Below are 26,231 nucleotides of genomic sequence, written 5' to 3' on the forward strand. Positions count from 1 at the left end.
GCTTACTAGAAATACATAAAGATAAACAAATAATATATTAAATGATCAAATTATATTTTAGACACGACATTAACGTATCAAAAATTATTGTGAATTTATGATATTGATAATATTATTATATTATCTTTAAATTGACGTTAAAAATGATATATCTAATTGATGGCTTTTTAACTAGTTACAAATAAATTTATTAAGAAATTATATATATTAAAAATTAGGATTTATTTTATGTAGTTGTAGAAAATTTAATAAAAATTAGATTAGAAAATTATCCATGAAAATATTTTCTTTTTTTTTTCAGAAAATTTAACATTGTATAATATAGATTCAAAAATTTTATATATAATTTTTAAATATTCAATAAAATTTCAATTCAAGAGTTTTACACAAACGTAAAATTATAAATTTAATAAAAAATTCAGTTAACATTGAATCAAATAGAAACATTATTTGTTCAAATAATAAAAAGTTTGAGATAATTTGTGGGGTGCCACAAAAATTTAAATGCTAATTTTTGAGACAACATTTTGAGAGTGAATCAAAAGACTCACTAATAAATTATTATAACTTCATACAGTACAGGAATACACATTTAATTTTTTAATTTCGGTGATTTCATCAGTTTCTCCAGGTCTTCGTCTGTATAAATACTTATTACAGCTTCTTGAAGTATTGAAGAACTCTGTAGTTCAACTGTAGTGAAGTGACAACTTTTCTTGTTCGCTCTTGAAGTGACATCTGATCCAAATGTCAATCATCTCAGTAGTAGTCAGTCTCTGACCAGCAGTATAAGGTCTCGTTTGACTGATACCATAATTCAAGTCAATTTAGGATTTAAGATAAAAGGACAAGATAAACTTGTTAACACCATAAAGAAAATTATACGAAATTCCGGAATCATTGTATTGAATCGACATTCACTGAATTATTGACAGGTATCATATGTATGGCAAAATGTGAATGAGTTTAGTTTAAAACTGGTCATCTTTCAGCACTATCTCAGTTCGACTTTAATTTAGACGCACGAACAGCCAGCCGAAATGCCAGCGAGAAATATAATTGGCAACGAAAATCGGATTGTCGAGTATGAGTTGGTGAGGGTAAAGAGAGAATTGACGGTGGAGGAACGACTCGAACAGGAACGTCAGACACTTCGGGAAATGAATAGAGCTCGAATAAACGAGGCAAGGTTGAAAGAGGAAAAGACCAAGCTCAGGTTGAAGGCAACTAAAAATTTCCACAAACTATTGTTTGAGGTGGCAAGAAGAAAAGTAGTGAGAACAAGGTTGAGAATGGAGGAGGCGAGGTTAAGAATGAAGACGGCGAGGGCAAGGATGGAGGAGGCGACGGTAAGGATGGAGGGGGCGAGGTTAAGGATGGAGGAGGCGAAGTTAAGAATAGAGGAGACAAAAAAATAATAGTTTTTTTAAAAAAAATAATAAATAAATATAATATAATAATATAATTTATCTTATTTTCACAAAAATGTATGAAATATACATGTAATATTATAGTAATATAATTATTTATATATTATCTATAAATGGAAGGATATTCAGACAGAGAGCAACAGAGCTTCTGTGTGGCTGTCATGTTACGATAAATTGTTTTGTAGTGAATAAATTTTCAATATATGTCAACTTTACAGTTTTCAAAATTTGACATTTTACAAAAATGGCGGCATTTTATTTCAAATTCAAATAAATTTGTATATAATTATTGGGCTGTTACTGTACTGTGTATTACCAAAAATAAAACAAGCTATAGTATTAAAACATGTTTTCAATATCTGTAGAAAAACAAAAATAATAGAAATTTATCGTAAAATATTTAAGATTGCACAGTTATTATAATACTAAAATTTATAATTAGTATTCTTAGTACGATTTAAATTATTTTATTGAATATATTCACCTTCAGTGAGAAGAAACACATATTGTACTCCAGAGAAGAAGTAATTAATAATTAATACTAAACATCAAGGTCTAATACTGCTGACATCGTTAAAAACTTGAGATACTGTGGGTATCACAAAAATTTATATAATAATTTTTGAGACAATATTTTGAGCGTGAATCAAAAGACTCATTAATAAATTATTATAACTTCATACAATACAGGAATATACATTTAATTTTTTAATTTCGGTGATTTTATCAGTTTCTCGAGGTCGAGTGACATCTGAACCGAATGTCAATCATTTCAGTAGTAGTCAATCTCTGACCAGCAGTATATCTCTCAGTCTCGATTGACTGATACTATAATTCAACTCAATTTAGGATTTAAGATAAAAGGACAAGATAAACTTGTTAACACCATAAAGAAAATTATACGAATTTCCGGAATCATTGTATTGAATCAACATTCACTGAATTATTGACAGGTATCATATGAAAGGCAAAATGTCGACGAGTTTAATATAAAACTGGTCATCTTTCAGCACTATCCAATATGCCAGCGAGAAATATAATTGGCAACGAAAATCGGATTGTCGAGTATGAGTTGGTGAGGGTAAAGAGAGAATTGACGGTGGAGGAACGACTCGAACAGGAACGTCAGACACTTCGGGAAATGAATAGAGCTCGAATAAACGAGGCAAGATTGAAAGAGGAAGAGGCCAAGCTCAGGTTGAAGGCAACTAAAAATTTCCACAAACAATTGTTTGAGGTGGCAAGAAGAAAAGTGGTGACAACAAGGATGAGAATGGAGGAGGCGAGGTTAAGAATGAAGACGGCGAGGGCAAGGATGGAGGAGGCGAGGGTAAGGATGGAGGGGGCGAGATTAAGGATGGAGGAGGCGAAGTTAAGAATAGAGAAGGCAAAAAAATAATAGTTTTTTATAAAAATAATAAATAAATATATAATAATATAATTTATCTTATTTTCACAAAAATGTATGAAATATACATGAAATATTATAGTAATATAATTATTTATATATTATTATCTATAAATGGAAAGATAATCTTTGGAATGAACAGAGTTTCTGTGTGGTTGTCATGTTACGATAAATTGTTTTGTAGTGAATAAATTATTCAATTATGTCAACTTTACAGTTTTCAAAATTTGACATATTACAAAATGGCGGCATTTTATTTCAAATTCAAATAAATTTGTATATAATTACTGGGCTGTTACTGTATTGTGTATTATCAAAAATAAAACAAGCCATGGTATTAAAACATGTTTTCAATATCTGTAGAAAAACTAAAATTATAGAAATTTATCGTAAAATATTTAAGATTGCACAGTTATAATAGTAAAATTTAGACTTAGTATTTTTAGTACGATTTATATTATTTTATTGAATATATTCACCTTCAGTGAGAAGAAACACATATTGTACTCCAAAGAAGAAGAAATTAATAATTAATACTAAACATCAAGGTCTAATATTGCAGACATCGTTAAAAACTTAAGATACTGTGGGTACCAAAAAAATTTGTATAATAATTTTCGAGACAATATTTTGAGCCTGAATCAAAAGACTCACTAATAAATTATTATAACTTCATACAGTACAGGAATAAACATTTAATTTTTTAATTTCGGTGATTTCATCAGTTTCTCCATGTCTTCGTCTGAATAAATAGTTATTACAGCTTCTTGAAGTATTGAAGAAGTCTGTAGTTCAACTGTAGTGAAGGTTTCCTAACTGGTGAGCTGTTTTTGTTCGCTCTTGAAGTGACATCTGAACCAAATGTCAATCATCTCAGTAATAGTCAGTCTCTGACGCAGTATAAGTTCTCATTTGACTGATACCATAATTCAACTCTATTTAGGATTTAAGATAAAAGGACAAGATAATCTTCTTAACACCATTAAGAAAATTATACGAATTTCCGGAATCACTGTATTGAATCAACATTCACTGAATTATTGACAGGTATCATATGTATGGCAAAATGTGAATGAGTTTAGTATAAAACTGGTCATCTTTCAGCACTATCTCAGTTCGACTTTAATTTAGACGCACGAACAGCCAGCCTAAATGCCAGCGAGAAATATAATTGGTAACGAAAATCGGATTGTCGAGTATGAGTTGGTGAGGGTAAAGAGAGAATTGACGGTGGAGGAACGACTCGAACAGGAACGTCAGACACTTCGGGAAATGAATAGAGCTCGAATAAACGAGGCAAGGTTGAAAGAGGAAGAGACCAAGCTCAGGTTAAAGGCAACTAAAAATTTCCACAAACTATTGTTTGAGGTGGCAAGAAGAAAAGTGGTGACAACAAGGTTGAGAATGGAGGAGGCGAGGTTAAGTATGAAGATGGCGAGGGCAAGGATGGAGGAGGCGAGGTTAAGGATGGAGGAGTCGAGGTTAAGGATGGAGCAGGCAGAACAAAAATAGTGTATTAAATAAATAATAAATAAATATAATATAATAATAAAATTTATCTTATTTTCTACAAAATTTATATAATATTATATAATATTATAGTAATATAATTATTTATATATTATTATCTATAAATGGAAGGATATTCTTTGGAATGTACAGAGCTTCTGTGTGGCTGTCATGTTACGATAAATTGTTTTGCAGTGTTTAAATTATTCAATATATCAATATATGTCAAAATTTGACATTTTACAAAAATGGCGGCATTTTAGTTCAAATTCAAATAAATTTGTATATAATTACTGGACGTTCTGTGTATTACCAAAAATAAAACAAGCTATGGAATTGAAACATGTTTTTAATATCTGTAGAAAAACTAAAATAATAGAAATTTATCGTAAAATAGAAAAGACACGTTTAAGTCGCGGATACAATTGTTTGTCGCTCGTCTTCTGTTCCAAGTTAGCAAAATCGTAAAATTTCATACGTAAACCGAATAATCATAGAAATCTGTAAGTATATGTGATTGTGGCATAGTAAGGGGGTATGTCATGTGTTTCACTCATGATTCATAGGCGGCCTATTGAGTGGACGTATTCAGGAAAATCCTAAAATGCTTTGGGATAGACTAGTTTAATTCGTGTATAAAATTGTTTCACAGTCAAAACGCCGTCACCGACTTGGAACTAAATTCAAAAACTACGCAATCAGTCTATTTCAAATTTTGGATGTAGATTAATAAATGTTTGATCTTTGACATGGCATAGTTTTGAAGTCGTTACTCTTAAATAACTAAATTAAGTGTGAAAATTGTGTCATTTTTTACCACGTTTGTACAGAAACTCAAGAAATCTTATAAAATCTGTTTATTCAGTTTTAAAGATAATGAATGATTTTATTTAAGAAAATATCATATATTTAAGTTTAACTTAAATATTCAATAAACTTTCAATTCACCTATTAGGAAAAATTATGTATCTTACATAAAAAATTAAACAACAATTATAAATAAAATTTCAAGTCAAATTGTATTAAGAATCTAAGTATATATTTAAATAGAAATTTTAGACTTTCTAAACCCATAAATAAAATGTTCATGATGATACTTATTACACTATTATCATCTGTCTCAAGTAAATAAATAATATATGAAATGTTCAAATAATACTTCAAATACAACATTAACGTATTAAACATTGTTGTGAATTTATGGATATCATTTAATTCATATAATATTGAATTAAATATTATTTTGTAATTAATTTTTTATCAATGTATTCTAGTTATATTTTTTTATGTACTCGTATTTAAATTTTTGAAAATATTACAAGTTATTATTATTAAAATTATCCATAATTCAAATTCAATTCAATTAGTTAAGCTGTTTAGTACGAATTTATAATAGTAATAATATTATCTTTAAGTTCACCATTAAAACCATTAAAAAGGAGTTTTCTGATTGATGTTCTTTTCAATAGGTGAATTAATTTTGAAATAACTTAAAAATTTCAAATTACTGCTCCTGGCTAACATAAATTAAATTCAGGAAGCATATAAAATATGTTCATTTATTCAAATTTAAAAATAATAAATGAATTTATTTAAGAAAACAAAATATATTTAAATACAACTTAAATATTCAATATACTTTCAATTCACCTATTTGGAAAAAATAAATATCTTATATAAAAATTTTTTGAATAAAAAATTCAATGTTATTTCTCAAATACAAATGTTCAATGTTGTTTGTATTTTCTTTAATTTTTTATTCAAATTTACTTGTCTATTTATTTATTTATAGTTTTATCTTATATTTGAGTTCACAATAATGTTTGATACGTTAATGTTGTGTCTAAAGTATTATTTGACCATTTAATATGTATGTTTATTTATATGAGACAGATAAATAGTGTAATAAGGATCATCATGAACATTTTATTTATTTTTGACAGATTATTATTATTATTTATTACAATCCTTATTTACTCTCAATATTTGAGCTTTTATTATTTGAATAGTTTTATTCAATGTTATTGAATTTTTTATTCAAAAAGTTTTTATGTAAGATACTCATTTTTCCAAAATAGGTGAATCGAAAGTATATTGAATATTCAAGTTGAATTTAAATATATGATATTTTATATATACAAATATTATTGGGAATTTATAATATTAATACCATATTATCTTTAAATGAACGTTGAAAATGATTTATCAAATTGGCAGTTTTTTAAATAGTTACAAATAAATTAAATAAGAAATTATATATAACAAAAATTAGGATATATTTTTAAAATTAAATGAATAATGAATTTATTTAAGTAAACTAGAAACATCATATAGTCCAATATATATTAACGTATTTTATGTAGTTCTGGAGAATTTAATAAAAATTAGATTAGAAAATTATTCAGGAAAACATTTTGTTTTTTTTTTCTGAAAATTTAAAATCACTATTGACGCACTATTATAATTGAAACAAGTTTAAAGAAATTATATAAAAAAGATTCAAAAATTTTAGATATAATTTTTAAATGTTCAATATAATTTCAATTCAAGTGTTTTACACAAACATAAAATTATAAATTATTTAATAAAAAATCATTTAACATTTAATCAAATCTGTTCAAATAATAAAAAGTTTGAGATAACTTGTGGGGTACCACAAAAATTTATATAATAATTTTTGAGACAATATTTTGAGAGTGAATCAAAAGACTCACTAATAAATTATTATAACTTCATACAGTACAGGAATATACATTTAATTTTTTTATTTCGGTGATTTCATCAGTTTCTCCAGGTCTTCGTCTGTATAAATACTTATTACAGCTTCTTGAAGTATTGAAGAACTCTGTAGTTCAACTGTAGTAAAGGTTTCCTAACTGGCGAACTGTTTTTGTTCGCTCTTGAAGTGACATCTGAACCAAATGTCAATCATCTCAATAGTAGTCAGTCTCTGACCAGCAGTATATGGTCTCATTTGACTGATACCATAATTCAACTCAATTTAGGATTTAAGATAAAAGGACAAGATAACCTTGTTAACACCATAAAGAAAATTATACGAAATTCCGGAATCACTGTATTGAATTCACCGAATTATTGACAGGTATCATATGTATGGCAAAATGTGAATGAGTTTAGTATAAAACTGGTCATCTTTCAGCACTATCTCAGTTGGACTTTAATTTAGACGCACGAACAGCCAGCCGAAATGCCAACGAGAAATATAATTGGCAACGAAAATCGGATTGTCGAGTATGAGTTGGTGAGGGTAAAGAGAGAATTGACGGTGGAGGAACGACTCGAACAGGAACGTGAAACACTTCGGGAAATGAATAGAGCTCGAATAAACGAGGCAAGATTGAAAGAGGAAGAGGCCAAACTCAGGTTGAAGGCAACTAAAAATTTTCACAAACAATTGTTTGAGGTGGCAAGAAGAAAAGTGGTGACAACAAGGATGAGAATGGAGGAGGCGAGGTTAAGAATGGAGGAGGCGAGGGCAAGGATGGAGGAGACGAGGGTAAGGATGGAGGGGGCGAGATTAAGGATGGAGGAGGCGAAGTTAAGAATAGAGGAGGCAAAAAAATAATAAATAAATATAATATAATAATACAGTTTATCTTATTTTCACAAAAATGTATGTAATATACATGTAATATTATAGTAATATAATTATTTATATATTATTATCTATAAATAGAAGGATATTCTTTGGAATGAGCAGAGTTTCTGTGTGGTTGTCATGTTACGATAAATTGTTTTGTAGTGAATAAATTATTCAATTATGTTAACTTTACAGTTTTCAAAATTTGACATATTACAAAATGGCGGCATTTTATTTCAAATTCAAATAAATTTGTATATAATTACTGGGCTGTTACTGTATTGTGTATTATCAAAAATAAAACAAGCCATGATATTAGAACATGTTTTCAATACCTGTAGAAAAACTAAATTAATAGAAATTTATCGTAAAATATTTAAGATTGCACAGTTATAATAATAGTAAAATTTAGAATTAGTATTCTTAATACGATTTATATTATTTTATTGAATATATTCACCTTCAGTGAGAAGAAACACATATTGTACTCCAGAGAAGAAGAAATTAATAATTAATACTAAACATCAAGGTCTAATATTGCTGACATCGTTAAAAACTTAAGATACTGTGGGTACCAAAAAAATTTGTATAATAATTTTCGAGACAATATTTTGAGCCTGAATCAAAAGACTCACTAATAAATTATTATAACTTCATACAGTACAGAAATAATCATTTAATTTTTATAATTTCGATGATTTCATCACTTTCTCCATGTCTTTGTCTGCATAAATAGTTATTACAGCTTCTTGAAGTATTGAAGAAGTCTGTAGTTCAACTGTAGTGAAGGTTTTCTAACTGGCGAGCTGTTTTTGTTCGCTCTTGAAGTGACATCTGAACCAAATGTCTATCATCTCAGTAATAGTCGGTCTCTGACGCAGTATAAGGTCTCGTTTGACTGATACCATAATTCAACTCTATTTAGGATTTAAGATAAAAAGACAAGATAATCTTCTTAACACCATAAAGAAAATTATACGAATATCCGGAATCACTGTATTGAATCGACATTCACTGAATTATTGACAGGTGTCATGTAAGGCAAAATGTCGACGAGTTTAGTATAAAACTGGTCATCTTTCAGCACTATCTCAGTTCGACTTTAGACGCACGAACAGCCAGCCGAAATGCCAGCGAGAAATATAATTGGCAACGAAAATCGGATTGTCGAGTATGAGTTGGTGAGGGTAAAGAGAGAATTGACGGTGGAGGAACGACTCGAACAGGAACGTGAAACACTTCGGGAAATAAATAGAGCTCGAATAAACGAGGCAAGGTTGAAAGAGGAAGAGACCAAGCTCAGGTTGAAGGCAACTAAAAATTTCCACAAACTATTGTTTGAGGTGGCAAGAAGAAAAGTGGTGACAACAAGGTTGGGAATGGAGGAGGCGAGGTTAAGAATGAAGACGGCGAGGGCAAGGATGGTGGAGGCGAGGTTAAGGATGGAGGAGTCGAGGTTAAGAATGGAGCAGGCAGAACAAAAATAGTGTATTAAATAAATAATAAATAAATATAATATAATAATAAAATTTATCTTATTTTCTACAAAATTTATATAATTTCATATAATATTATAGTAATATAATTATTTATATATTATTATCTATAAATGGAGGGATATTCTTTGGAATGTGCAGAGCTTCTGTGTGGCTGTCATGTTACGATAAATTGTTTTGCAGTGTTTAAATTATTCAATATATCAATATATGTCAAAATTTGACATTTTACAAAAATGGCGGCATTTAATTTGAAATTCAAATAATTTTGTATATAATTACTGGACGTTCTGTGTATTACCAAAAATAAAACAAGCTATGGAATTGAAACATGTTTTTAATATCTGTAGAAAAACTAAAATAATAGAAATTTTTCGTAAAATAGAATAGACACGTTTAATTCGCGGATACAATTGTTTGTCGGTCGTCTTCTGTTCCAAGTTAGCAAAATAGTAATATTTCATACGTAAATCGAATAATCATAGAAATCAGTAAGTATAAGTGATTGTGGCATAGGAAGGGGGTATGTCATGTGTTTCACTCATTATTCATAGACGGCCTATTGATTGGACGTATTCAGGAGAATCGTAAAATGCTTTAGAATAGACTAGTTTAATTGGTGAATAAAATTGTTTGACGGTCGCCTTCACCGTGCTATGTCTTGTCCTATGCTGTTGGAAGACCTATTGTACAAAGCATACATCTCAATTGAGATGAAGGTGTTAAGAGCGACGTCTTTCTGTGTGAAATTTCCTATACAACCACCGTCAAGACTTAATAGACTATCTATTAAATTAAAAATTAAATATTATTTTGAAAATAAAATTTTTATCAATATAGTGCAGTTATAGTTTTTATATATTCGTATTTAGATTTTTTATATAAATTTTACAAGATATTGTAAAAATTATTCATAATTCAAATTCAATTAAGTTAGTTAAGCTGTTTAGTACGAATTTATAGTAGCAATAATATTATCTTTAATATATCTATTAATTCATATAATATTGAATTAAATATTATTTTGGAAATAAATTTTTTATCAATATAATATAGTTATAGCTTTTATGTATTCGTATTTAGATACTAAAAAGGATTTGTCTAAATTCAGAAAGCATATAAAATATGTTCATTTATTCAAATTTAAAAAGAATGAGTAAATTTGTTTAAGAAAACATCATATATTTAAATACAACTTAAATATTAAATATACTTTCAATACACCTATTTGGAAAAAAGGAGTATCTTACATAAAAAAATTTTGAATAAAATATTCAATATTATTTCTGAAATAGAAACAATAAAAATAATAAAAACTCAAAAGAATTGTTATTAAAATATTATAACATGTCATTTTCAAAATTAAATTATTAAATAAGGTAAAACTAGAAGAAGAAAATAGAAACAAGTACAGATAAAATTTCAAGATAAATTATATTATGAATCTAGGTATATATCTAAATAGAAATTTTAGACTTACTAGAGCTATATAAAGATAACTAAATAATATATTAAAGGATCAGTCATATTTTAGACACAACATTAACTTATCAAACATTATTGTGAATTTATGATATTAATAATATTATATTATTATATTACCTTTAAATTGACGTTAAAAATGATTTATCTAATTAATGGCTTTTTAAATAGTTACAAATAAATTTATTAAAAAATTATATATAATAAAAATTAGGATTTATTTTATGTAGTTCTAGAGAATTGAATAAAAATTATCCATGAAAATATTTCCTTTTTTTTCAGAAAATTTAAAATTGTCATTGAAACACTATTATTATTGAAACAAGTTTTAATAAATTGTAGAATATAGATTCAAAAATTTTATATATATATATGTTTTAAATGTTCAATATAATTTCAATTCAAGAGTTTTACACAAACATGAAATTATAAATTATTTAATAAAAAATTCAGTTAATATTGAACCAAATAGAAACATTATTTGTTCAAATAATAAAAAGTTTGAAATAATTTGTGGAGTACCACAAAAATTTATATAATATTTTTTGAGACAATATTTTGAGAGTGAATCAAAAGACTCACTAATAAATTATTATAACTTCATACAGTACAGGAATAAACATTTAATTTTTTAATTTCGGTGATTTTATCAGTTTCTCCACGTCTTCGTCTGTATGAACATTTATTACAGCTTTTTGAAGTATTAAAAAACTCTGTAGTTCAACTGTAGTGAAGGTTTCCTAACTCCCGAGAAGAAATTAATAATTAATACTAAACATCAAGGTCTAATATTGTTGACATCGCTAAAAACTTAAGATACTTTCAAAAAATTGTTTACGATGCTTATTAACAAATATAATACAACACACCCAATTGAATTGAATACAATAAGAAAATGTCATAACAAAAAAATCCTTGTGTCATATGACAATTTGGAAAAACCAGAAAACGACATCTTTTTTGTCTTCTAGGCAAAAATAAAATGAATTAATGGAGTTGTACAATTTTCAGTTTCTCTAGTAAAACAGTCAGACGTCGAAAGGAAGTTTAGGGCGATGAATCCATGTTCAATAGAATAAAATAAGATGGTAAAAAATACATTCATCGTCATCCCAGATACACCACTAAAACTTTAAAGTTTTCCACAATAGAGGAAAAGTCTTGGTTTGGGGATCCTTTTCTTGGCACGGTACAACAAAATGTAAATCGAGAAATCGAGAGAAATACAGGGAAACCATCTGTCAACAATAATTTACCAGTTATATCGATTTTAAGGGTTTGAACGTTTTTTTCGATTTTTTCAAAATTTGTGACATGAAAGTAAGATATTTCAGAAATATTGTCTGAAAATTTCAAGTCAATCGGACTAGGAATACTGAAGATACAGTGCCTTTAGCTGGAGTCCCTTAAGTGCTTTTTTCAAGGCATGTACAGTGGCATTAATAGTTTGTCACATAGTTAGAGACTTATTAATATATATAATAATTTTATTAAAGGTACAAGTCATTTTAATTTAAATTAATAATTAAGTATCTTAACAAACGCCGTCACCGACTTGGAACAAAACTCAAAAACTGCGCAATCAGTCTATTTGAAATTTTGGGTGTGGATTAATAAATGGTTGATCATTGACATGACATAATTTTGAAGTCGTTACTCCTAAATGACTAAATTAATTGTGAAAATTGTGTCATTTTTTACCATGTTTGTACAGCAACTCAAGAAATCGTATAAAATATGTTTATTCAGTTTTAAAGATAATGAATGATCTTATTTAAGAAAATATCATATATTTAAGTTTAACTTAAATATTCGCGAATTAAACGAGTCTATTCTATTTTACGATAAATTTCTATTATTTTAGTTTTTTTACGGATATTAAAAATATTTTTAATAAATTTAATATCCGCTTGGCTTGTTTTATTTTTGGTAATACACAGAAATTGAAATAAAATGTCAAATTTTGAAAACTGTAAAGTTGACATAAGGAATAATATAAATACTACAAAACAATTTATCGCAACACGACTGCCACAGAGAAGCTCTGCACATTTCAAATAATATCTTTCCATTTATAAATAATATTATATAAATAATTATATTACTATAATATTACATGTATATATAATTTTGGAGAAAATAATATAAATTTTATTATTATATTACATTTATTATTTTTTTAACACATTATTTTTGTTCTGCCTGCTCCATCCTTAACCTCGACTCCTCCATTCTTAACCTCGCCTCCTCCATCCTTGCCCTCGCCGTCTTCATTCTTAACCTCGCCTCCTCCATTCTCAACCTTGTTGTCACCACGTTTCTTCTTGCCACCTCAAACAATAGTTTGTGGAAATTTTTAGTTGCCTTCAACCTGAGCTTGGTCTCTTCCTCTTTCAACCTTGCCTCGTTTATTCGAGCTCTATTTATTTCCCGAAGTGTTTCACGTTCCTGTTCGAGTCGTTCCTCCACCGTCAATTCTCTCTTTACCCTCACCAACTCATACTCGACAATCCGATTTTCGTTGCCAATTATATTTCTCGCTGGCATTTCGGCTGGCTGTTCGTGCGTCTAAAGTCGAACTGAGATAGTGCTGAAAAACGACCAGTTTTATACTAAACTCGTCGACATTTTGCCTTACATGACACCTGTCAATAATTCAGTGAATGTCGATTCAATACAGTGATTCCGGATATTCGTATAATTTTCTTTATGGTGTTAAGAAGATTATCTTGTCCTTTTATCTTAAATCCTAAATAAAGTTGAATTATGGTATCAGTCAAACGAGACCTTATACTGCGTCAGAGACTGACTATTACTGAGATGATTGACATTTGGTTCAGATGTCACTTCAAGAGCGAACAAAAACAGCTCACCAGTTAGGAAACCTTCACTACAGTTGAACTACAGACTTCTTCAATACTTCAAGAAGCTGTAATAACTATTTATTCAGACGAAGACATGGAGAAACTGATGAAATCACCGAAATTAAAAAATTAAATGTTTATTCCTGTACTGTATGAAGTTATAATAATTTATTAGTGAGTCTTTTGATTCAGGCTCAAAATATTGTCTCGAAAATTATTACACAAATTTTTTTGGTACCCACAATATCTTAAGTTTTTAACGATGTCAGCAATATTAGACCTTGATCTTCTTCTTTGGAGTACAATATGTGTTTCTTCTCACTGAAGGTGAATATATTCAATAAAATAATATAAATCGTACTAAGAATACTAAGTCTAAATTTTACTATTATTATAACTGTGCAATCTTAAATATTTTACGATAAATTTCTATTATTTTAGTTTTTCTACAAATATTGAAAACATGTTTTAATACCATGGCTTGTTTTATTTTTGATAATACACAATACAGTAACAGCCCAGTAATTATATACAAATTTATTTGAATTTGAAATAAAATGCCATAAAAGTTGACATAATTGAATAATTTATTCACTACAAAACGATTTATCGTAACATGACAACCACATAGAAACTCTGTTCATTCCAAAGATTAACCTTCCATTTATAGATAATAATATATAAATAATTATATTACTATAATATTACATGTATATTACATACATTTTTGTGAAAATAAGATAAATTATATTATTATATTATATTTATTTATTATTAAAAAAAAAAAAAAAACTATTATTTTCTTGCCTCCACCATTCTTAACTACGCCTCCTCCATCCTTAATCTCGCCCCCTCTATCCTTACCCTCGCCTCCTCCATTCTTGCCCTCGCTGTCTTCATTCTTAACCTCGCCTCCTCCATTCTCAACCTTGTTGTCACAACTTTTCTTCTTGCCATCTCAAACAATAGTTTGTGGAAATTTTTAGTTGCCTTCAACCTGAGCTTGGTCTCTTCCTCTTTCAACCTTGCCTCGTTTATTTGAGCTCTATTTATTTCCCGAAGTGTCTCACGTTCCTGTTCGAGTCGTTCCTCCACCGTCAATTCTCTCTTTACCTTCACCAACTCATACTCGACAATCCGATTTTCGTTGCCAATTAAATATCTCGCTGGCATTTTGGCTAGATGCTCGTGCGTCTAAATTGGAGTCGATCTGAGATAGTGCTGGAAGATGACCAGTTTTATACTAAACTCGTCGACATTTTGCCTTACATATAATACCTGTCAATAATTCAGTGAATGTCGATTCAATACAATGATTTCGGAAACTCGTATAATTTTCTTTATGGTGTTAACAAAATTATCTTGTCCTTTTATCTTAAATTCTAAATTGAGTTGAATTATGGTATCAGTCAAACGAGACCTTATACTGCTGCTCAGAGACTGACTACTACTGAGATGATTGACAGATGACAGGTGATTGAAGAGCGAAGAAGAACAGCTCGCCAGTTAGGTTACCTTCACTACAGTTGAACTACAGAGTTCTTTAATACATCAAGAAGCTGTAATAAGTATTTATACAGACGAAGTCTTGGAGGAACTGATGAAATCACCAAAATTAAATAATTAAATGTATATTCCAGTACTGTATGAAGTTATAATAATTTGTTGTGAGTTTTTTCATTCACTCTCAAAATATTGTCCCAAAAATTATATAAATAATATATAAATTTTTGTGGTACCCCACAAGTTATCTCAAACTTTTTATTATTTGAATGTTTCTATTTGATTCAATGTTAACTGAATTTTTTATTAAATAATTTATAATTTAATGTTTGTGTAAAACTCTTGAATTGAAATTATATTGAATATTTAAAAATTATATTTAAAGTTTTTGGATCTATAATCTACAGTTTATTAAAACTTGTTTCAATAATAATAGTGCGTCAATGACAATTTTAAATTTTCTGAAAAAAAAAAGAAAATATTTTCATGCATAATTTTTTAATCTAATTTTTATCAAATTCTCTAGAAATATACAAAATATATCCTAATTTTTATTATATATAATTTTTTAATAAATTTATTTGTAACTTTATAAAAAGCCATCAATTAGATAAATAATTTTTAACGTTAATTTAAAGATAATATAGTAATATAATATTATTAATATCATAAATTCACAATAATGTTTGATACGTTAATGTTGTGTCTAAAATATGATTTGATCATGTAATATATTATTTATTTATCTTTATATAGCTCCAGTAAGTCTAAAATTTCTATTTAGATATATACCTAGATTCATAATACAGTTTAATTTCAAATTTTATGTGTAATTCTTTCTATTTTCTTTAATTTTTTATCCAAACTATCTTGTTTATTTATTTATATCTAGCTTTATCTTATTTATTAATTTGATTTTGAAAATGGCATGTTATAATATTTTAATAACAACTCTTTTGAGTTCTTATTATATTTATTATTTCTATTTGAGAAATAATATTGAATTTTTTATTCAAACATTTTTTAAGTAAGATACTATTTTTTTCCAAATAGGTGTATTGAAAGTATATTGAATATTTAAGTTGTATTTAAATATATGATGTTTTCTTAAATAAATTCATTCATTATTTTTAAATTTGAATAAAAGAACATATTTTATATGCTTTTTGAATTTAGACAAATCCTTTTTAGTATTCTTAATAGATATTTTAAAGATAATATTATTGCTATTATAAATTCGTACTAAACAGCTTAACTAACATAATTGAATTTGAATTATGAATAATTTTTACAATATCTTGTAAAATTTATCTAAACAATCTAAATACAATTACATAAAAAACTATAACTACACTATATTGATAAAAAATTTATTTTCAAAGTAATATTTAATTCAATATTATATGAATTAAAAGATATCCATAAATTTACAATAATGTTTGATACGTTAATGTTGTGTCTCAAGTATTATTTGAATAATTAATATATTATTTATTTATCTGAGACAGATGATAATAGTGCAATAAGGATCATCATGAACATTTTATTTATGGCTTTAGTAAGTCTAAGATTTCTATTTAAATATATACTTAGATACTTAATACAATTTGACTTGAAATTTTATTTATAATTGTTGTTTAATTTTTTATGTAAGATACATAATTTTTCCTAATAGGTGAATTGAAAGTATATTGAATATTTAAGTTGAGCTTAAATATATGACATTTTCTTAAATAAAATCATTCATTACCTTTAAAACTGAATAAACAAATTTTATACGAATTGCTGTACAAACATGGTAAAAAATGACACAATTTTGACAATTAATTTAGTTATTTAAGAGTAACAACTTCAAGACTTTGTCACGTCAAAAATCAAACATTTATTAATCCACACCGAAAATTTGAAATAGATTGATTGCGCAGTTTTTGAGTTTTGTTCCAAGTCGTCGATGGCGTTTGTATAAGGTATTTAACACAGGGAAGCACCGGTCTTAACAATTTCGTCTCAAGTTGACATCTATTGAACAATTTAAACACTACAGAATAATTTATCGTAACATGACAGCCTCACAGAAGCTCTGCACATTCCAAAGATTATGACCTTCCATTTGTATACAATAATATAAATATTATATATAAATATATAAATTATTATCATATGTAATTTTGGAGAAAATAAAATAAATTTTATTATTATATATTTATTTATTTATATGTCATTTATTTTTTAACACACTATTCTTTTTCGGTTCCACTTGACTTCGCCTCCTCAATTCTTACTTTTGTCTCCTCCATTCTCAACTTCGCCTCCTCCATTCTCAACTTCGTTTGTTGTTTCCCTATTTATTCTTGCCTCCTCTAACGATAGTTTGTGAAGAGTTTAAGCTTCCTCCAACCTGATCTTGGCCTCTTCCCGTCTCAACTTTGCCGCGTTTATTCGAGTTCTATATATTTCCCGAAGTGTCTTACGTTTCTCTTCGAGTTGTTCCTCCGTCATCAATTCGCTCCTTTCCTCCGCCAACTCACACTCGAGAAACAGGTCTTCGTCGTCAATTGAATATCTCGCTGACATTATCGCTGGTTGTTCAGGCGTCTAAATCGGAGTCGAACTGAGATAAGGCTGAAAGATGTCATGTTTTATACTAAATTCATCGTCATTTTGCATTTATCTGACAATAATTCTGTTAATGTCGATTCAGTACAATAATTCCGGAAATTCCTGTAGTTTTCTTTATGATGTTAACAATATTATCTTATCCTTTTTATGTTAAATCCTAAATTGAGTTAAATGTGGGTTAAAATCTTCACAAATGAAATTCTAAATCGATAAAGCGGATTAAATTTTATTACGTATTCTTTACCTAAATATTATTCGCATATTTTGAAAGTCGGCAAAAAGATAAAGTAATGACAATACGAATTTTATATACTATTTTCAGTCCTCTTAATATTAAGAGTTTATTTTTAGGATTCGTGGGATTTATATTATTTTTTTGAATAAATTCACTTCCAGTGAAAAGAAAGACACGTGGTACTCCAGAGAAGTGGAAAATAATAATTAATATTTAACATCAGCGTCTAAATATTGCTGACATCGTTAAAAACTTAAGATTTTATTTACTCTAATATATGTTTATTTTTTTTTTAATTTAATACTATATACTTAGTTTACAAACAATTAATGAAAACAATGAAAAACACAAAAATCAAAATACTTATTGCATTATAATTTATTAAGAAGAAAAATATCAATTTGGTATGGCAAATAAATTTTGGAAAAAGGTGCAAATTTTATGTTTAATATGGTCTTCCTTCTGTTTAATTAAATTTTTAAAGAAAATGAAATAAAGCAGTATACTTTAAATTTGAAACATAAATATAATAAGAGAATTTAAGGGTATTTAATTATTCCGTCTGCTGACTTCAATAAATCTTCCTCCCCTCTTCCATTCAAGGAGAAGTCTGTTCATTCTTTTATGACAACTATGTAACTGTGATGAAAGTACAAATGCCAATGTTTTCGAAGATTTATTACTACCGTTTAATGTTAAATTGGCATTTTATATGAGAAATCGTGTTATCGTGTCGACAGGGTTGAAAAATTAAAACCAAATTGTTTTTCTTGTGTTTTATTAATTTTTTAAAGAAAATGAAATAAAGCAGTATACTTTAAATTTGGAACATAAACATAATAAGAGAATTTAAGGGTATTTAATTATTTCGTCTGCTGACTCCAATAAATCTTCCTCCCCTCTTCCATTCAAGGAGAAGTCTGTTCATTCTTTTATGGCAACCATATAACTGTGATGAAAGTACAAATTCTAATGTTTTCGAAGATTTGTTACTACTGTTTAATGTTAATTTGACATTTTATATGAGAAATCGTGTTATCGCGTCAACAGGGTTGAAAAATCAAAACCAAATTGTTTTTATTGTGTTTAATTAATTTTTTAAAGAAAATGAAATAAATCCGTATACTTTAAATTTGGAACATAAATAAAATAAGAGAATTTAAGGGTATTTAATTATTCCGTCTCCTGACTCCATTAAATCTTTCTCCCCTCTTCCATTCAAGGAAAAATCTGTTTATTCTTTTATGGCAACTATGTAACTGTGATGAAAGTACAAATTCTAATGTTTTCGAAGATTTGTTACTACTGTTTAATGTTAATTTGACATTTTATATCAGAAATCGTGTTATCGCGTCAACAGGGTTGAAAAATCAAAACCAAATTGTACTTCGTATGCTTAACTAAATTTATAAAGAAAATGAAATAAAGTAGTATACTTTAAATTTGAAACATCAATATAATAAGAGAATTTAAGGGTATTTAATTATTCCGTCTGCTGACTCCAATAAATCTTCCTCCCCTCTTTCATTCAACGAGAAGTCTGTTTATTCTTTTATAGCAACTATGTAACTGTGATGAAAGTACAAAAGCCAATGTTTTCGAAGATTTGTTACTACTGTTTAATGTTAATTTGACATTTTATATGAGAAATCGTGTTATCGCGTCAACAGGGTTGAAAAATCAAAACCAAATTGTTTTTATTGTGCTTAATTAATTTTTTAAAGAAAATGAAATAAATCCGTATACTTTAAATTTGGAACATAAATAAAATAAGAGAATTTAAGGGTATTTAATTATTCCGTCTGCTGACTCCAATAAATCTTCCTCCCCTCTTCCATTCAAGGAGAAGTCTGTTCATTCTTTTATGGCAACCATATAACTGTGATGAAAGTACAAATTCTAATGTTTTCGAAGATTTGTTACTACTGTTTAATGTCAATTTGACATTTTAAATCAGAAATCGTGTTATCGCGTCAACAGGGTTGAAAAATCAAAACCAAATTATTATTTATAGAAAATGAAATAAAGCAGTATACTTTAAATTTGGAACATAAATATAATAAGAGAATTTAAGGGTATTTAATTATTCCGTCTGCTGACTCCAATAAATCTTCCTCCCCTCTTCCATTTAAGGAGAAGTCTGTTTATTCTTTTATGGCAACTATGTAACTGTGATGATAGTACAAATTCTAATGTTTTCGAAGATTTGTTACTACTGTTTAATGTTAATTTGACATTTTAAATCAGAAATCGTGTTATCGCGTCAACAGGGTTGAAAAATTAAAACCAAATTGTTTTTCTTGTGTTTTATTAATTTTTTAAAGAAAATGAAATAAAGCAGTATATCTTTAAATTTGGAACATAAACATAATAAGAGAATTTAAGGGTATTTAATTATTTCGTCTGCTGACTCCAATAAATCTTCCTCCCCTCTTCCATTCAAGGAGAAGTCTGTTCATTCTTTTATGGCAACCATATAACTGTGATGAAAGTACAAATTCTAATGTTTTCGAAGATTTGTTACTACTGTTTAATGTTAATTTGACATTTTATATGAGAAATAGTGTTATCGCGTCAACAGGGTTGAAAAATCAAAACCAAATTGTTTTTCTTGTGCTTAATTAATTTTTTAAAGAAAATGAAATAAATCCGTATACTTTAAATTTGGAACATAAATAAAATAAGAGAATTTAAGGGTATTTAATTATTCCGTCTCCTGACTCCATTAAATCTTTCTCCCCTCTTCCATTCAAGGAAAAATCTGTTTATTCTTTTATGGCAACTATGTAACTGTGATGAAAGTACAAATTCTAATGTTTTCGAAGATTTGTTACTACTGTTTAATGTTAATTTGACATTTTATATCAGAAATCGTGTTATCGCGTCAACAGGGTTGAAAAATCAAAACCAAATTGTACTTCGTATGCTTAACTAAATTTATAAAGAAAATGAAATAAAGTAGTATACTTTAAATTTGAAACATCAATATAATAAGAGAATTTAAGGGTATTTAATTATTCCGTCTGCTGACTCCAATAAATCTTCCTCCCCTCTTTCATTCAACGAGAAGTCTGTTTATTCTTTTATAGCAACTATGTAACTGTGATGAAAGTACAAAAGCCAATGTTTTCGAAGATTTGTTACTACTGTTTAATGTTAATTTGACATTTTATATGAGAAATCGTGTTATCGCGTCAACAGGGTTGAAAAATCAAAACCAAATTGTTTTTATTGTGCTTAATTAATTTTTTAAAGAAAATGAAATAAATCCGTATACTTTAAATTTGGAACATAAATAAAATAAGAGAATTTAAGGGTATTTAATTATTCCGTCTGCTGACTCCAATAAATCTTCCTCCCCTCTTCCATTCAAGGAGAAGTCTGTTCATTCTTTTATGGCAACCATATAACTGTGATGAAAGTACAAATTCTAATGTTTTCGAAGATTTGTTACTACTGTTTAATGTCAATTTGACATTTTAAATCAGAAATCGTGTTATCGCGTCAACAGGGTTGAAAAATCAAAACCAAATTATTATTTATAGAAAATGAAATAAAGCAGTATACTTTAAATTTGGAACATAAATATAATAAGAGAATTTAAGGGTATTTAATTATTCCGTCTGCTGACTCCAATAAATCTTCCTCCCCTCTTCCATTCAAGGAGAAGTCTGTTCATTCTTTTATGGCAACCATATAACTGTGATGAAAGTACAAATTCTAATGTTTTCGAAGATTTGTTACTACTGTTTAATGTCAATTTGACATTTTAAATCAGAAATCGTGTTATCGCGTCAACAGGGTTGAAAAATCAAAACCAAATTATTATTTATAGAAAATGAAATAAATCCGTATACTTTAAATTTGGAACATAAATAAAATAAGAGAATTTAAGGGTATTTAATTATTCCGTCTCCTGACTCCATTAAATCTTTCTCCCCTCTTCCATTCAAGGAAAAATCTGTTTATTCTTTTATGGCAACTATGTAACTGTGATGAAAGTACAAATTCTAATGTTTTCGAAGATTTGTTACTACTGTTTAATGTTAATTTGACATTTTATATCAGAAATCGTGTTATCGCGTCAACAGGGTTGAAAAATCAAAACCAAATTGTACTTCGTATGCTTAACTAAATTTATAAAGAAAATGAAATAAAGTAGTATACTTTAAATTTGAAACATCAATATAATAAGAGAATTTAAGGGTATTTAATTATTCCGTCTGCTGACTCCAATAAATCTTCCTCCCCTCTTTCATTCAACGAGAAGTCTGTTTATTCTTTTATAGCAACTATGTAACTGTGATGAAAGTACAAAAGCCAATGTTTTCGAAGATTTGTTACTACTGTTTAATGTTAATTTGACATTTTATATGAGAAATCGTGTTATCGCGTCAACAGGGTTGAAAAATCAAAACCAAATTGTTTTTATTGTGCTTAATTAATTTTTTAAAGAAAATGAAATAAATCCGTATACTTTAAATTTGGAACATAAATAAAATAAGAGAATTTAAGGGTATTTAATTATTCCGTCTGCTGACTCCAATAAATCTTCCTCCCCTCTTCCATTCAAGGAGAAGTCTGTTCATTCTTTTATGGCAACCATATAACTGTGATGAAAGTACAAATTCTAATGTTTTCGAAGATTTGTTACTACTGTTTAATGTCAATTTGACATTTTAAATCAGAAATCGTGTTATCGCGTCAACAGGGTTGAAAAATCAAAACCAAATTATTATTTATAGAAAATGAAATAAAGCAGTATACTTTAAATTTGGAACATAAATATAATAAGAGAATTTAAGGGTATTTAATTATTCCGTCTGCTGACTCCAATAAATCTTCCTCCCCTCTTCCATTCAAGGAGAAGTCTGTTCATTCTTTTATGGCAACCATATAACTGTGATGAAAGTACAAATTCTAATGTTTTCGAAGATTTGTTACTACTGTTTAATGTCAATTTGACATTTTAAATCAGAAATCGTGTTATCGCGTCAACAGGGTTGAAAAATCAAAACCAAATTATTATTTATAGAAAATGAAATAAAGCAGTATACTTTAAATTTGGAACATAAATATAATAAGAGAATTTAAGGGTATTTAATTATTCCGTCTGCTGACTCCAATAAATCTTCCTCCCCTCTTCCATTTAAGGAGAAGTCTGTTTATTCTTTTATGGCAACTATGTAACTGTGATGATAGTACAAATTCTAATGTTTTCGAAGATTTGTTACTACTGTTTAATGTTAATTTGACATTTTAAATCAGAAATCGTGTTATCGCGTCAACAGGGTTGAAAAATTAAAACCAAATTGTTTTTCTTGTGTTTTATTAATTTTTTAAAGAAAATGAAATAAAGCAGTATATCTTTAAATTTGGAACATAAACATAATAAGAGAATTTAAGGGTATTTAATTATTTCGTCTGCTGACTCCAATAAATCTTCCTCCCCTCTTCCATTCAAGGAGAAGTCTGTTCATTCTTTTATGGCAACCATATAACTGTGATGAAAGTACAAATTCTAATGTTTTCGAAGATTTGTTACTACTGTTTAATGTTAATTTGACATTTTATATGAGAAATAGTGTTATCGCGTCAACAGGGTTGAAAAATCAAAACCAAATTGTTTTTCTTGTGCTTAATTAATTTTTTAAAGAAAATGAAATAAATCCGTATACTTTAAATTTGGAACATAAATAAAATAAGAGAATTTAAGGGTATTTAATTATTCCGTCTCCTGACTCCATTAAATCTTTCTCCCCTCTTCCATTCAAGGAAAAATCTGTTTATTCTTTTATGGCAACTATGTAACTGTGATGAAAGTACAAATTCTAATGTTTTCGAAGATTTGTTACTACTGTTTAATGTTAATTTGACATTTTATATCAGAAATCGTGTTATCGCGTCAACAGGGTTGAAAAATCAAAACCAAATTGTACTTCGTATGCTTAACTAAATTTATAAAGAAAATGAAATAAAGTAGTATACTTTAAATTTGAAACATCAATATAATAAGAGAATTTAAGGGTATTTAATTATTCCGTCTGCTGACTCCAATAAATCTTCCTCCCCTCTTTCATTCAACGAGAAGTCTGTTTATTCTTTTATAGCAACTATGTAACTGTGATGAAAGTACAAAAGCCAATGTTTTCGAAGATTTGTTACTACTGTTTAATGTTAATTTGACATTTTATATGAGAAATCGTGTTATCGCGTCAACAGGGTTGAAAAATCAAAACCAAATTGTTTTTATTGTGCTTAATTAATTTTTTAAAGAAAATGAAATAAATCCGTATACTTTAAATTTGGAACATAAATAAAATAAGAGAATTTAAGGGTATTTAATTATTCCGTCTGCTGACTCCAATAAATCTTCCTCCCCTCTTCCATTCAAGGAGAAGTCTGTTCATTCTTTTATGGCAACCATATAACTGTGATGAAAGTACAAATTCTAATGTTTTCGAAGATTTGTTACTACTGTTTAATGTCAATTTGACATTTTAAATCAGAAATCGTGTTATCGCGTCAACAGGGTTGAAAAATCAAAACCAAATTATTATTTATAGAAAATGAAATAAAGCAGTATACTTTAAATTTGGAACATAAATATAATAAGAGAATTTAAGGGTATTTAATTATTCCGTCTGCTGACTCCAATAAATCTTCCTCCCCTCTTCCATTTAAGGAGAAGTCTGTTTATTCTTTTATGGCAACTATGTAACTGTGATGATAGTACAAATTCTAATGTTTTCGAAGATTTGTTACTACTGTTTAATGTTAATTTGACATTTTAAATCAGAAATCGTGTTATCGCGTCAACAGGGTTGAAAAATTAAAACCAAATTGTTTTTCTTGTGTTTTATTAATTTTTTAAAGAAAATGAAATAAAGCAGTATATCTTTAAATTTGGAACATAAACATAATAAGAGAATTTAAGGGTATTTAATTATTTCGTCTGCTGACTCCAATAAATCTTCCTCCCCTCTTCCATTCAAGGAGAAGTCTGTTCATTCTTTTATGGCAACCATATAACTGTGATGAAAGTACAAATTCTAATGTTTTCGAAGATTTGTTACTACTGTTTAATGTTAATTTGACATTTTATATGAGAAATAGTGTTATCGCGTCAACAGGGTTGAAAAATCAAAACCAAATTGTTTTTCTTGTGCTTAATTAATTTTTTAAAGAAAATGAAATAAATCCGTATACTTTAAATTTGGAACATAAATAAAATAAGAGAATTTAAGGGTATTTAATTATTCCGTCTCCTGACTCCATTAAATCTTTCTCCCCTCTTCCATTCAAGGAGAAATCTGTTTATTCTTTTATAGCAACTATGTAACTGTGATCAAAGTACAAATGCCAATGTTTTCGAAGATTTGTTACTACTGTTTAATGTTAATTTGACATTTTAAATCAGAAATCGTGTTATCGCGTCAACAAGGTTGAAAAATCAAAACCAAATTGTTTTTCTTGTGTTTAATTAATTATTTAAAGAAAATGAAATAAAGCAGTATACTTTAAATTTGGAACATAAATATAATAAGAGAATTTAAGGGTATTTAATTATTCCGTCTGCTGACTCCAATAAATCTTCCTCCCCTCTTCCATTTAAGGAGAAGTCTGTTTATTCTTTTATGGCAACTATGTAACTGTGATGAAAGTACAAATTCTAATGTTTTCGAAGATTTGTTACTACTGTTTAATGTTAATTTGCCATTTTATATGAGAAATCGTGTTATCGCGTCAACAGGGTTGAAAAATCAAAACCAAATTGTTTTTCTTGTGTTTTATTAATTTTTTAAAGAAAATGAAATAAAGCAGTATACTTTAAATTTGGAACATAAATATAATAAGAGAATTTAAGGGTATTTAATTATTCCGTCTGCTGACTCCAATAAACCTTCCTCCCCTCTTCCATTTAAGGAGAAGTCTGTTTATTTTTTTATGGCAACTATGTAACTGTGATGAAAGTACAAATTCTAATGTTTTCGAAGATTTGTTACTACTGTTTAATGTTAATTTGCCATTTTATATGAGAAATCGTGTTATCGCGTCAACAGGGTTGAAAAATCAAAACCAAA

General features: G+C 27.8%; 1 protein-coding gene across 14 annotated transcripts; it reads left to right on the forward strand.

Moving 5' to 3' along the window:
* Positions 1-399: 399 nt before the first annotated feature.
* Positions 400-9,404, forward strand: LOC126265963 (arginine and glutamate-rich protein 1-A-like). 14 transcript variants are annotated; one of them, XR_007548456.1, is made up of 4 exons: positions 473-935; positions 993-1,256; positions 2,668-2,717; positions 9,342-9,404. XR_007548456.1 is itself a non-coding variant. In XM_049969064.1 (3 exons), exons 2-3 carry the CDS (start codon positions 2,452-2,454, stop codon positions 7,931-7,933), a joined length of 378 nt encoding a protein of 125 aa, XP_049825021.1. In that variant the 5' UTR covers positions 2,224-2,383; positions 2,441-2,451; the 3' UTR covers positions 7,934-7,953. The 14 variants fall into 14 exon arrangements, 4 of the variants coding, with proteins under 4 accessions (XP_049825023.1, XP_049825021.1, XP_049825025.1 ...); XR_007548454.1 differs by lacking the exon at positions 9,342-9,404 and having other exon boundaries at positions 483-935; positions 993-1,216; positions 2,628-2,811; XR_007548453.1 differs by lacking the exon at positions 9,342-9,404 and having other exon boundaries at positions 483-935; positions 2,668-2,797.
* The last annotated feature ends 16,827 nt before the right edge of the window (positions 9,405-26,231 follow it).

Source organism: Aethina tumida, chromosome 6 (assembly GCF_024364675.1).
Source record: "Aethina tumida isolate Nest 87 chromosome 6, icAetTumi1.1, whole genome shotgun sequence".
Classification (NCBI taxonomy): Eukaryota; Metazoa; Arthropoda; class Insecta; order Coleoptera; family Nitidulidae; genus Aethina; species Aethina tumida.

Bases quoted from the DNA above. Each gene is read 5' to 3' on its own strand.
- LOC126265963 (XM_049969066.1), top strand. From the start codon at position 1,041: ATGCCAGCGAGAAATATAATTGGCAACGAAAATCGGATTGTCGAGTAT. The intron at 1,257-7,771 runs GTGGCAAGAAGA...CAATTGTTTGAG, and splicing joins TCCACAAACTATTGTTTGAG to GTGGCAAGAAGAAAAGTGGT.